The sequence below is a fragment of the Pseudorasbora parva genome, chromosome 19, assembly GCF_024679245.1.
Source record: "Pseudorasbora parva isolate DD20220531a chromosome 19, ASM2467924v1, whole genome shotgun sequence".
NCBI lineage: Eukaryota > Metazoa > Chordata > Actinopteri > Cypriniformes > Gobionidae > Pseudorasbora > Pseudorasbora parva.
This window is the reverse complement of record NC_090190.1, coordinates 22,028,118-22,042,082: the sequence shown is the minus strand read 5'-3', so window position 1 is coordinate 22,042,082 and position 13,965 is coordinate 22,028,118. Positions and strand designations below refer to the sequence as shown.

Here is a 13,965-nt window from a genome sequence, read left to right as displayed (position 1 = left end):
TGACCCAGTATCTCTAAGATGGCCTAATGACAGTGTGACACTTCAATCAGCTTGTGCAGTTGAAGGATCTAGATTAGATCTGTTATCCTTCATCCTGCTCTGGGTGCAAGGGGATATTTCACATCTGCTGTCCCAGGGTTCATAGTGCACATTAGTCATGGTGCTTAAAGCTGCTCCAACACTACAGGGAAGAGAACTGAGACAGACGTTCTGTTTAAAGAGGCTTATTATTGGAACAAATGGTATGCGTAGTATATTCCTTGCTGATTTGAAACGGCAACATTTCAGAAATAACATTTAATAATACATAAAAAAAAGTTTTTTTTAATGTATTATTAATAAATAATTTTTTATGGCATTTTTGCCCCAAGCATTTGTTAATTTCTGAGCTTTTTTATGATAATCCAAATGTGGTATTTCCAGTTAATTTCAATTTGGCTGTAAATCATCCGCGTGAGGTGTCTGGGAAAGTGCGCATGACTGCGTCGTCACACCCGTTTCACCCTGTAAACAATCGCTGTTTGAAGTGTAGTTTTTGCACTTATTCTGCTGACTGAAGGCATGAAAAGCAGTTGATTGCAGTAGGAAACATAGCCTTACAGTTTATCAGTGTTGATGCACTTTGGGAGTTGTAGTTTTTATTCCGATTGTATTACACATCCATTCATGAGATCGATCGGGTCACTCACACCAGTGCGCCTACATATTTTTTCACAGTCGCACACAGTAATTTTCAGGCGTAAATGTGCCCAAAATGGCCGCTATGTAGAGCCCTGATTTGGCATAAACAGAATGAGAACATGGATCCATCATGCCTTTTTACCACTATGCAGGCTGGTGGTGGTGGTGGTGTGATGATTGTGGCTTAAACTGGTACAGCAATCACTATCCCCTCTCCCCCTCCCCCCTGACTCGAGACTGACAGATATAGGCTGGATCACAGAAACGTTTGTAGCTTCAGCTGTGATAACTAGAGCAGATCTGGCAACCCGGATGCAGAAACACTACTGACTTTTTGATTGATAGGTGGAGGGTGGAGCTTCCACACAACAGGTCAACATCAGTTGAGGGCTGCAACAACTTTTTGACAATGACAATATCCTGGCCGGACTAACATGATTTCTTAATGTCTAGTGACATATCAAAGCCATTTTATTATTAATTGAATACATTTCTTACATACAGTTCCTTTAACTTCTGTTGCGGATACACTCTTCCTGTAACAACGCTCTGAAACATGGCAACTAAACCCAAATTCACAACATATTATTACATTTTTGTTATGTTATGTAATGTGTCAGTCCCAATCATAGTTGTGCATTGCTGTTTGAGCTGGGTGTGTTGAAGACACAATCGCATGTACTTTATTCACACAAACATTCACTCAAAGTTGTCTTTTTAATTGCTCTTGCAACTGCCATAGCACTGACATATCTCTATACCCCCAGTGCCATTTGAGAATAGCAAGTTTTTAAGGCCTCGCTGAAACCCACTTGCATGCGGTGGAAATGCCCAAAACGGTTCGAAAATTAAGCCAGTCTGATGGTAATGCACAAACATGCATAAAAAACACATTTTTATTTTCTCATTCACCCAAATTGGATATTGTCTGTTATGTAGATAATTACTTTTAAGAGTTTTTGGGAATGATAAACTTAAAGACACAATTAAGCCATAAGGAATTTGGCAACTCTGTAAAATTCCACAATCATGCAACTCATCCTGAATAATGTTTGAGAGTAGCTTTGTGCTTTGGTGTGTAATCATGTCAAGTCAAGTCAGTTTTAGTGCTTTATGCAATATGTAATGTTTAAAAGCAGCTTCACGGTAATACACAGTAACATAACAGTGTTAATATTGAGAAGTTGATCAGTTATAAAACAAATGCAATGATAAGCTCCAATAATACTGCTCCATATTTTTTTGTGGGATTCTGTGTTTTCAAAATGTTAGTGATTACATTTGCTAAATAATTGCTTTCATTTAATTCTCCAAAGAACTAATATGTTGCTTCGTAGTCATAAGTCATAATCATGTCTGGAAAAATGTAGTGAATACATGTGCATTATATAAGAGTCTGCAGTGACTTAAGCATAATTAATGATTATTCATTACAATTTAGACTTGTTTTAGCAAGTACACGTGTCTTACTATAATGCAGATGATATTCATGTGAGGCCTGTGTTTACTGTAAAGCATATCAAGTTTTCTGGAGTTTCAGAAAGTGCCAGAAAACCTCAAGGATGTTTTTGCAAGATAAAATCAGGTTTTGGTGAAATCCATAAAGGAAATTGCATTAAAAAATATATATGGCATCTTTTTTGTTTTTATATATTTAATTTTCTATATTTTACGTTCAGGAATAAAAGTGCATATTAAAACTAAATATAAAAATGAATTTAGGAACATAATATTAAATATTAAAATATACAAAACAAAAAGTGTTGTTACCTCTATTTAGAAGTGATTGTTAGTTGATGCTATATTAATAGTTGATTTATCTTGTTCTTAAATGAGTGCTTGCAAGTTTTCTGGATTTATTTTGAAATGTACTATAAAAATTGTTTTATCGTGTTGGAATGGATGAGAGACATGGTATGTTGTGTTAGTTTTACCAGATAAAGGACTGTAGTTATTACATGGCATCACAGGCGACCAGTTTCATTGCTTCATGACTCGTATCACTCCAGATTGTCTTTTTATCTTTACAGTCAAAGTAAATATTTCAAATCTATATTTGATGTCCATTTATTTATTCAGTAAGTAGCCTTGTAATATGTGGTATAATATAGTCATTATCACAAAATAAGCCCCTTCAGGGTTACACCTTCTACTTTACTGTTGCTGTTTGTCTTGTGATACTTATGTGTTGACTGTACATTATCCTGTCTGCTGGCTTCATTCACGGGTTCTAGTTGTGTCAATCAGTGTGAGGTCTGATGTTTTAAACACCATTGTACTGGTGAAATAATTTGTATCTAATCAAGTAATCTGTCTCTTATTTCCTCAGGAACCTCTACCTGCTGCTGTGTTCTTGACGTGGGAATGGAAAACCGAGGTAAGACAATGGAAGCATGATCTTGTCAAAAAGTCAGAAAAAAAATCTGATTTGGTCACAGTGGTCATCATTCAGGGGTCCTGTGGATTATGGTTTAGAGCCACAGCTGACGTATGTTTTAATAATCAATTTATCTGTTGTAGATATATATGTTTGGGATATTCCACGTCTTGTCCTAAAATGTACAGAGCAAAGACCTCACTAATTAGTAGTAAAACATTAGTTCTCAAATATTGTCATTATTGATTATTAGCAGATTTTTCAATTGGGCTATTTTTTGTTACACTTAAATAGTTGCATATCCACCAACCTTTACAGTGTCTGGCTTTGCTTTAGTAGAGTATTTAGTGATAGTGGTCCTGTGATATGTCATATACAGTACAGGCCAAAAGTTTGGACACATTACTATCTGTAATGTTTTTAAAAGAAGTTTCTTCTGTTCATCAGGTCAACATTTATTTGATCAAAAATACAGATTTTTATTTTTATTTTTATTTTTGTTATATTGTAATATATTATTACAATTTAAAATATTTGGTTTTCAATTTATTATACTTTAAATTTTCATTGATTTCTGTAATGCAAGGCTGAATTTTCAGGATCGTTACTCCAGTCTGCAGTGTCACATGATCCTTCAGAAATCATTCTAATATTCTGATTTATTATGAGTGTTGGAAACATTTCTGCTGCCTAATATATTTGATGAATAAAAGGTTCAAAAGAACTGCATTTATTCAAAATAAAAACATATTTTCAAATAATATAAATCTCCTTTTTCTATCAATTTTTATCAATTTAACACATCCTTGCTGAATAAAATTATTGATTTATTTCAAAAAAAGAAAGAAAAAAAGACTGACCCCAAATTACTGACCAGTAGTGTATATTGTTGTTACAAAATATATATATATATATATATATATATATATATATATATATATATATATATATATATTAAAACATTTGCTTATTTATTTATTTATTTATTTATTTATTAAGTAAGTATAAGTATTATAAAAAAGTATCACATGTTATGAAAAAATATTAAACAGCAGAACTGTTTCCAACTTTGAAAATGAATCATCATATTAGAATGATTTCTGAAGGATCATGATCACTGAAGACTAGAGGAATGATCCTGAAAATTCAGCTTTGATCACAGAAATAAATTATCATTTAAAGTATAATAAATTGAAAACCAATTATTTTAAATTGTAATAATATATCACAATATTAAAAATAATTATTTATTTTTGAATAAAAAATATGCAGGCTTGATGAGCAGAAGAAACTTCTTTCAAAAACATAGATAGTAATGTGTCCAAACTTTTGGCCTGTACTGTGTGTGTGTGTGTGTGTGTGTGTGTGTATATATATATATATATATATATATATATATATATATATATATATATATATATATATATATATATATATATATATATATATATATATATATAATATATGATTATGTACGTGTGCATGTGCATGTGTACGAGGCCTCATATATGCATTATATAAATGACCTCATACTGAAATGTTAGACTCAAGGTTGACCATGTGATGCATAGGTGTGTTGGCTCTCGAGTGAGCTATCTGATCACGCTTTGCCCAGTCGACACACCCACAGGTGAAACTCAGCACTTTTCATTTGCCACGTTGTAGCCTTTTTTTCCGTGGGGAATTTTACCTTTATGGACAAAGAGAGTATCTCTGTAGAAGAGGAGTCTGTCTCATCAGGTAGGAAATATTTTCAGTTTGTCGCACTTCACTGTCTGCAGACTGAGAAACGGTAAATATCTGTTATCTAGTCAATTACCATTGAGGGTCAAGTGCTTTTTTTCTGATAACAAGGAACATTTAAACATAGAAGCTGCCTTTAATTTTTGTTGGTTCAGACTTTTAAAATGTTCCTTTTAAAAGGAATATATTCCTTTTCATTTAGCTATGTAGGTATTATGCAACAGCACATGTGAGCATGCTAAATTGCACCTCATAAAGTTTTGTGGACTTGCGAACATTTTATTTCTACAAAGAAATCCTTTGTATATTCCATATCAAAAATTTGTCAACTGACGTTCTAGGTTAGGCCTACATCTTTTTCGAGTTTAGAGAGTGTATACAGCATATACATATACAGCAGTAGATCTGTGATTATTTGTGATACCATGTGATACGTGAAGTAGTGTACTGTCAGTATCATAGTACAGCGATGTTTGAGATTATAATGCATATATAATATGCATGTATATAATGCATACTTCAATATCTACACTAGGCTAATGCTTAAATGTTTGGGGTTAGTAAGACTTTTTTTATAAGAAATGTATAGTTAAACTCTTCAAGGATGTATTCAATTATGGATGTATCAAAGGTTGTATCAAAAGTGAAAGTAAATGCATTCATAATGTTAATTTAAACAAAAAAAAGTACTATTAAAAATGACTATTTATGCTCTATATAGCTAAAAAAAAAAATCACAGGATCATTTCAAAGAAACTCGTAAAGACAAAGACATAAAAAACACATCATATGTCATTCAATGATACTGTATTCAGTGATAGGTACTGCAAATGATTACCATATTCCACTACTATACCACATTCCACTACCATAGTACCGTTGTATTCAAAAAGCATTATAATGCCATTGTACTTGATACTTTTAGTTAGTAATGAAAGTTATATCCAGGGACTGTGCCAGGAAGTGGAGTTACTCTTTCCTTACATGAGTTTCTGCTGTGATCTGGAAATAGTCCAAGAGATTTCCCTGATAGGATTTACTTGCCTCTGTGTTTTGGCCTGTTTTCTTCCTGTGACTCTTGTCCTCAGCATTGGGACAGAGAGATAGATGGAGACCAGGACAGCAGATAGGGAAAGAACAAGGATACAGATATACAGTGTTGTGTCTAATGCTGGGGCAGATCACATACCGTTAGTCACTGCCACTTTATCTGGATCTAAATGTTACATTGACATCAAAGCATAAAAATGTATGACTATAGCAATTAAGAAGACTCTTATGACAAATAAAACTAGAAAAAAATCATACATTTAATGCAAATTTATTTTCTCTGTATGGTAAAAGTAAGTATTAAAAGTAAAAACAAGTTTTTTGTTTTTTTTTATTAATATTTTCTCTTTATAATCTTTGTATGCGAGTCAAAATCTGCTAAATGGGAACAATGGATCAACAGTTTTAAAAAGTGATTTCACTCTTTGAAACTATTTGTGACATTGGTTTAAATAAAATATTTGTGTTATAAGAGACAATAAAACAACTTTGTGATTCAAAACCACTCCTTACCTGGAAAAAGTAAAAAAAAAAGTCAGTTAATTTGCGACAGCTGAATGTAACAAGCCAAACATGTCGTAATTTATTCAAGCCACACAATAATGTGGCTTTAATGAACTATGCACAAAAAAAAAACATTTAGAACATTTAGTCACTAGCACTTCTTTTTTATGAACAAACTATGCATTCTGATTTTGATGCAGACTGCTTCTACAAACATTTGTGAAAGAATGGGTCGCACTTAGCCTAGATGCCAGCCGAATTTAGCCCCGCCCATAAAAATTTTTGGTCGGGCAATTCGGTCTGGCCTTGCTCCATAGAGGAGTGATTATCCCTGAACAGAAACTGTTCGGACCAATGAAATCATCAAGGGCGGGCTTTAGACGATGACGGACAGATGATCAACAGTAACGTAATCATGCACTTCATCAAAGGGGCTTGGATTATATTTGTTTGAATCCTAAACGGAGAGCTTGTTTGTATCTGCATCACCTTCACAATTTCTCTCAGAAATGATGATCATGTTGGGTAAGTACTCTGTGTATCATTAAATTATTTTACAACTCTGGCAAAGATCGTGTATTCCAGCCTGATTTCAGCACGCGTGCAGACAGGGTTGCCAAGTTTTTACAACAAAACGCGGCAACTACTAGGGGGGTTCTCCGGTGAAAAAATGGCGTTTGGGGGGTAAAATGTGTTATTGTGGCAAGGATGCCTGCTAAAATTCGCACTTCAGGGTCTATATATCACATAATAGTCGCTTCAACCCGCAGACATAGAAAAGAACCCGCGGAAAAAACGCGGACTTGGCATCACAGTGCAGTTGAGCTCTGTTGACATTTGACAAGTAACGTTATGCGTCCCTTCGTTGCTCTGATTGTTTGTTGGTCTGTCCAATTGATGTCTTTCCTAGTTCGGTTGAAACGCCCCATAATCACAGCCCAATGGAGCAGTTTCAGAGCTCAGTGAATTCAAGCATGGTACTGTGATTTGTGTGGTTGCCACCTGTGCAATAAGTCCATTCAGGAAATGTCCTCACTGTTAGTGGTATTATAACAAAGTGGAAGCAATTGTGCCATTAATAAATAGTAACAGTTGTATAGTCACATTTAATTGCCCTGTAGCAGATTTTGACTCATATACCAGGTAAAAGACATATCAGGTTTCTAAACAAATTCCACATGCAGAAACGCATGATTTATTAATGTAGTGTTCCCACAGTCTCAAATAGGCATGTGCCGATATCAATTTTTCATGTTGCAATTAATTGCTGAAGTTTTATCACATTATACGATATTGTCATGATATTGAAATAAGTTGCCAAAAAAAAAGTGTTGCCATAGCATAACAGCTTTTGGAACTATTTTTGTAATAACAAAACTAACTGAATGTTTAAATACAATAATGCACCAAAAATATATACAGCTCCGAAAAAAAATTAAGAGACCACTTAACATTGAAAAATCAATGAGAAATCAATGTTAAATGATCTCTTGATTTTTTTTTTAGAGCTGTAAAAGTACAATTTTCAAACTGATTAAAGTGCAAAAGAATTAGGCTATAAAGAACAACAGGTAACAAATTACAATAATGTCTCATTATTTAATGCATTAACTAAGATTGAGCAATAGCTACATTTGGTACAGAAAGTATAATGTTTTTGGTGTTAGTTAAGAAATACTGATCATAGTTTTATCTTAGGTCCATTAAACAAGTTATTTTGATTTAGATTTTAATGTTATTAAACAGTAACTAAGAAATTAACATTACTTAGAATAATTAATTCTTTATAAGTATTTTTCAATTTTCAGTTTGGTAATAATGAATTAACATGTTAACTAATGCAGTCGTATGTCTCAAAGTTTTACTGAACAATAACAAATAATTAGAACAATTCTAATAATTAGGGCATGTTGTAGTCCCGATTAAAACATAAAAATGTTTAAGTTTGAAAATAAATAGCCTATTAAGTATTTGGTGCTGTAATGAACAACATTGAGATTACAAAAAACGAATGGATATTTTAAAAACTACATACTACAAACTTTTTTTTTTTTCTCCTTCACTCGTTCATGTGCTTCTCATTTACATCTGACTCTGAGCGTGTCCCTTTGACGCAGAATACAGCGGTGTTGAGCATTTATACGGTTAATGGGCAAAGCATTCTTGAGTGCATTATTAAAACAAATTATAAATTGTTAATAAATTATTATTTACAATATTTTAAAGTGCCCACGATAACAATATTGTGCATATTTATCATCGTGATAAATCGGATTATCGAAAATCGGCACATGTCTAGTCTCAAATGAGTCTATGGATAAACCAGTCTGTGTCTCTCCTTTCCATGAGCCTACTCTGCTCTGATTGGTTAGATGGCCCAGTCTGTTGGAATTGGTCTACCACGTACAGCGTGTATTTTGGTGACAAACTCCAATTACCATAACTGATCTTCAGCTCCGTCTAGAGGCTTCCTAAAGCTCAGCAATTGTACACACTGTAAAGACCGTAACGATGACGTCAATTTTACACCAATCCCAGCGCGAGTCCAAATCGATGATGAAACATCGGAAACACTAGCTATTCAACCCGAACCCTAAGCAGAACGTTTCTCAGTGATGCTACTCAATTTGAGGTACATTATGAGATGTTTCAACTGTAATTTCTCACCATCAGCTTTAACATGTGCATCCATCAACAAACCTGGTGTTTCTAATTTATTGCGGTGCACATGCAGGAACTGTATCAATAACATGTAAATGGACTGCATTTATATAGCGCTTTTAACTGACCCTATGGCCATCCAAAGTGCTTTACATTTTGCCTCGCATTCACCCATTCATACACCGACGGCGATGTCAGCCATGTAAGGTCGTCCAGCTCGTCGGGAGCCGCTGGGGTTAGGTGTCTTGCTCATGGACACTTCGCCACTTTTGGTTTGTAGACAACCTACATGAACCACTGAGCAACTGCCGCCCAACATGTGTAAATGACTGATGTAGCATTAAAGTTTGCAAAGCAAATCTTGCTTCATCCTTTATCTTTAATTAAAAAGTAGTAAGAATGACAGACACATTAATAAACACAGTTTTAGGTAATCCTGACGTTAATAAGGTGAGTTAGCCGGTTAGCCAGACACTTACACAATATGAAACATAGTAGAGCAAAGCGTCTTATCGACATGATGCTATCCAGTATCCACTGTCGTGTTTTAGGTGGTTCAAGATTTCCCTGGCGTATGTACGCGTAATAAGTGGACTGGCAATATGCTAGTTTCATCTTGACATCTCAATAAAACGGCTTGCGATTCGTTTGAAAAACGATTTGTTTAATTGACAATGACTTTATATATGGTGCACTTTCAGATTTAAAACTTTGCCAAATGCTTTCATTCACTTAGAAATGTTACACAATATGTGAAAGGTAATTTTCAAAAAATCCATAATGGGGCACTTTAAGATGTTTTCTAGATCTAAAAAAGTCATACAGTTTTAAAATATAGATTTTTCTATTTATGTTCTGACCTAAAATATTTCAATAACTAGCTATTTGCTCCTGCGAAGCAATTTCTTGAATTTCAAGATATCTACTTTTTGAGCAAATTGTTCATTCAATCATCTTTTAAATGAGTCACACAGGTTTACAATAATCAAGTCTAAATGACTCATTAGAGAACTGATTTGAAGCAAAATGATCTTTACAAATCCTTGTTTTCAGATCACAAATGACTGAAAAAAGGACATGGAAATGTAGTGATCTGAAGGTGAGGCATCTTAACCAATTTACTTCCTCCAAGACAACATCGTTTGTATCTTTTGCTCATGGCCTTGTGGAAGCACACTTTTGAAATGATTTCATTGTTATCCTTCGTGTAGTGTCCTTTACTGGTGCAAAAATGCCATTTGGAATTCGCCCTCTCATGTGTTAATGTTTTTAAACGCTGGACCTTTCTTACCCTTGACAGTTTCGCTGGTCAGCGGTCATTATAATCAGTCTAATACAGTGAGTCAGCAGTCGAGCAGCACAATGAACTGAATGCTTCTAAAGCCTATCAAAAGAACAACTAGCCAAAGCAATTCAGAGTTGGGCAAGCAGTATGAACAAAACTGTTTCACAATCACAGTCATTGTGTTATAGTTATAGTTGATTTAGCTGAAAATAAAATCTAAAAAAGTACTAGTACAATAGCCATGTAATGCCAATTTATTTACACACTATATGGAGCCATACGACTTTGAAACTAAATGTTGCCTTGAAAACAGCCAAAATTCATAGCAGTTAGGCTTGAGACTGACAAAATGTCTAAGAATTTTCAAATCTATAATTCAGATACTTTTAGGTAAAATGAAAGGACATTACCACAGGTTTCCAAATTAATCGCAAGGACAACAGGTCAGTCTTTTTTAAAAATGTGTTTTCACATTAAAGGTGCACTATGGAGCTTTCCGTCCACTGGAGGGCGCCTATTCAAAACAAATCGTAGTTTGATGACGCAACGTGTGAGCGCAGCATCTTGGGAGATGTGGTCTTCTCATCACAGCCGGTGAAAAATAGGACTCGGGCAGAAATCACGTTCATGCATGCGGTTATTAACGTTACTGTAGTCTAAAGCAGAGCAGGACCGAGTGTTCTGGACCTGAGGACAGCTGCTGGAGCGATTGTTAAACAAATACCCGCCTCGCAAATACCGGGACTTTTATTATGACGGGACGGGAGACAGTCGCCGGTCGCCTGCACTGATCCGCTCTTCCGGTTATGATTTTGAGGTAATGTAGCTCTGTTTATCATATTAGATACATTTAACTGTGTTTAAAACGATGTTATGACGTTACTCCGTGCGTTCAGTTGTTCACACTGCTAAGAGTAAAGAGCTCCTGCCAAATAAAAGCCGAAACCGAGGGTAACGCAGATATGACGCAATTGACAGGCGACTCCCTCAAATGCAATGTTAAAACGTCCCTGTCCTTAGTTAAAATAGCAATTTTCTCACAATTTACAAATAGCTGGAAACTTCTGGGATATTGTAGGTACTCAACTGAACAAAATATATAACACTGGCCTAGTGGTTTTTGGATATTTTACTGCAAAAATACTACATAGTTCACCTTAAAAGTAATTCAGTTTACAAAAATAGTCCATGATTTAACATTTTCAGATTTAAAATAAATGGGACAGATTCGATTTGTTTTGCCGATTTAAAGTATGTTAAAATCATCAGTCAGTGTGACGAGCCATATTTTGAGATTTCAGGATTTCCTGATTGCTTGATTTGAATTCCCTAAATAGCTGCCTCGAGGGTGTTGCAAACATGGCCACCTTGAATTTTACCAATTCGTTTTTTTGTTCCAAAAGGGAAAAAATCCTAAGTCTCATGATAGATTTGTGCTTTCAGGTTAATGTTTTTAATGTTTGGATGAATTGTTTTAGTTGAATTAATTGAATTGGATTTCAATATCACACTCTGTCCTTCAGATGGCACTAGTGTAAGTCATTTGGCTTTTGCTGTAGAGCCAGTGGAAATGTGCTGTCAGCCTGTATCTCCTTTACAGTGATTACTGTTTGCCAGCAGCCATATCACCCTGTAGCCCAAGACTGGTTTCCCACTGAAGCTAAGCAGGGCTGAGCCTGTTCAGTATCTGGATGGGAGACCAATTGGGAAAACTAGGTGGCTGGTAGAGATGTTAGAGGGCCAGCAGGGGGTGCTCACCCTGTGGTCTGTTTGGGTCCTAACACCCCATTAAAGTGATGGGGACACTGTACTGTAATAGGCATCTCATCCTTCGAAAAAATACGTCAAACCGAGGTCCTGACTCTCTGTGGCCATTCAAAATCCCAGATTTGCCCATTGGCCTCTGTCCATCATGGCCTCCTAATCATCCTCATATCCTGATTGGCTTCATCACCACCAATCAGCTCGTGTGGGGTGAGCGTTCTGGCGCAATATGGCTGCCGTCTTATCATCCAGGTGGATGCTGCACATTGGTTGTGGTTGAGGAGATTCCCCCTTCTATATGTAAAGCGTTTTGAGTGCCTAGAAAAGCGCTATAGAAATGTAACAAATTATTATTATTATAATTTTTGTAACTGTAGATCAATATATAAAGCAACTATATATTTACATTTACTTATCATTTAGCAGACGTTTTTATCCAAAGCGACTTACAAAAGAGGAGAGCAATAGAAGACACTAAACAAACATGTTTTACTAAGAATACTATGAACAAAACTGTGAATAGCCTTCCTCACCTATATTAGGGTCGCTCCTTCTCTTTATACGTTTAAATCTTATCTCAAGACATATTTATTTTCATTGGCTTTTAACACTGCTTAGTATGCTCTTGGCTCTCCTTGTTTATTGTTGATTGTTTATTTGTGTGCCTGTTCTTGTTATTTTACTTCTTTACTTTCTTGTTGTACTTTGTTTTCTTTTATACCTTTTACAGCACTTTGGTCAACCTTGGTTGTGTTTAAATGTGCTCTATAACATAAACATTATATATATATATATATATATATATATATATATATATATATATATATATAAAACGAACAAAACGTTTAAATATATAATTTTGGTGATCAAAGAGGAGTTTTAAGGGATACATTTATTTACTACATGGGGACAAATTATGAATTTAAATAAAATAAATCAAAATTTCTCCCTTTTTAAAGGGTTACTTCAGTGACTAGCATATGGCTTTGTATTAGGGGTTGAACGACTTCCATTTTTTTAAAGTCGACATTTATGTGATGAAAGTCGAGTCGACGTTGACTAGTCGCTGATGACGTCATTAATAAACAAATAACCATGAGCCTTGAGCTGAGACTCGAACTCGGGTATTCTTGTGCACAGGACAGCTATGGCATATGAAACGGCGCTGCCCATAAGGTTATTGGTCCTACATAACAGCTTTTGTATCAGTTCTTTTGTGTTATGGTCGTTATATTTCTCACAGATTTCTGCTCGTTCTGAATAAGATACAGATAAAGTAGTACAATAAAGATATGAATGTATTAGTGAGTGATTGTGTGTGAATTAATTCTACCTGCCAGTATCTCTCTACTAATAGTGAAGCTGTGAGTTTTAGTTATCAAGAAATATATGCTAGAACTTTTCAGTTTCTAAGCTATTTTCTGATAAATCACAGAACAGTGTTGACAATACATTTCTGCGCTACTGAATGGTTTTGTGTGAGGTGCGCGCGATCACTGCATGATCAGGCTGTGTGTGTGTGTGTGTGTGTGTGTGTGTGTGTGTGTGTGTGTGTGTGTGTGTGTGTGTGTGTGTGTGTGTGTGTGTGTGTGTGTGTGTGGGTGTGGGTGTGTGTGTGTGTGTGTGGGTGTGTGTGTGTGTGTGTGTGTGTGTGTGTGTGTGCGTGTGCGCGATGCAATGAAGCACACAGTTTAGCGCGATGATTAACTTACATGTACAATAAGCCTGCATTCTCCCGATCAATTTTGAGCATCCAGATGGTATAATCAAACATGTCTTGTGGAGAGCTCACAGAGTATGCATTTATTTGTCATTTTGAACTGTTCAAAACAGAGCCTGTGTCAGGAAATTGTTTATCCTGTTGCGCCCTCTATAGGCCAGCGACTAGCGACTATTAAGG

General features: G+C 35.2%; 1 protein-coding gene across 1 annotated transcript in view; it reads left to right on the top strand.

Annotated features, from left to right (window-relative positions):
• The window catches only part of phactr4a (phosphatase and actin regulator 4a), a 79,820-nt gene that overhangs the window by 25,779 nt on the left and 40,076 nt on the right, over nucleotides 1-13,965 (top strand). The window contains exon 2 of the mRNA XM_067426654.1: nucleotides 3,011-3,058. Coding sequence (XP_067282755.1) covers nucleotides 3,046-3,058 — 13 coding nt within the window. The 5' untranslated portion in view covers nucleotides 3,011-3,045. The remainder of the gene's footprint in view (nucleotides 1-3,010; nucleotides 3,059-13,965) is intronic.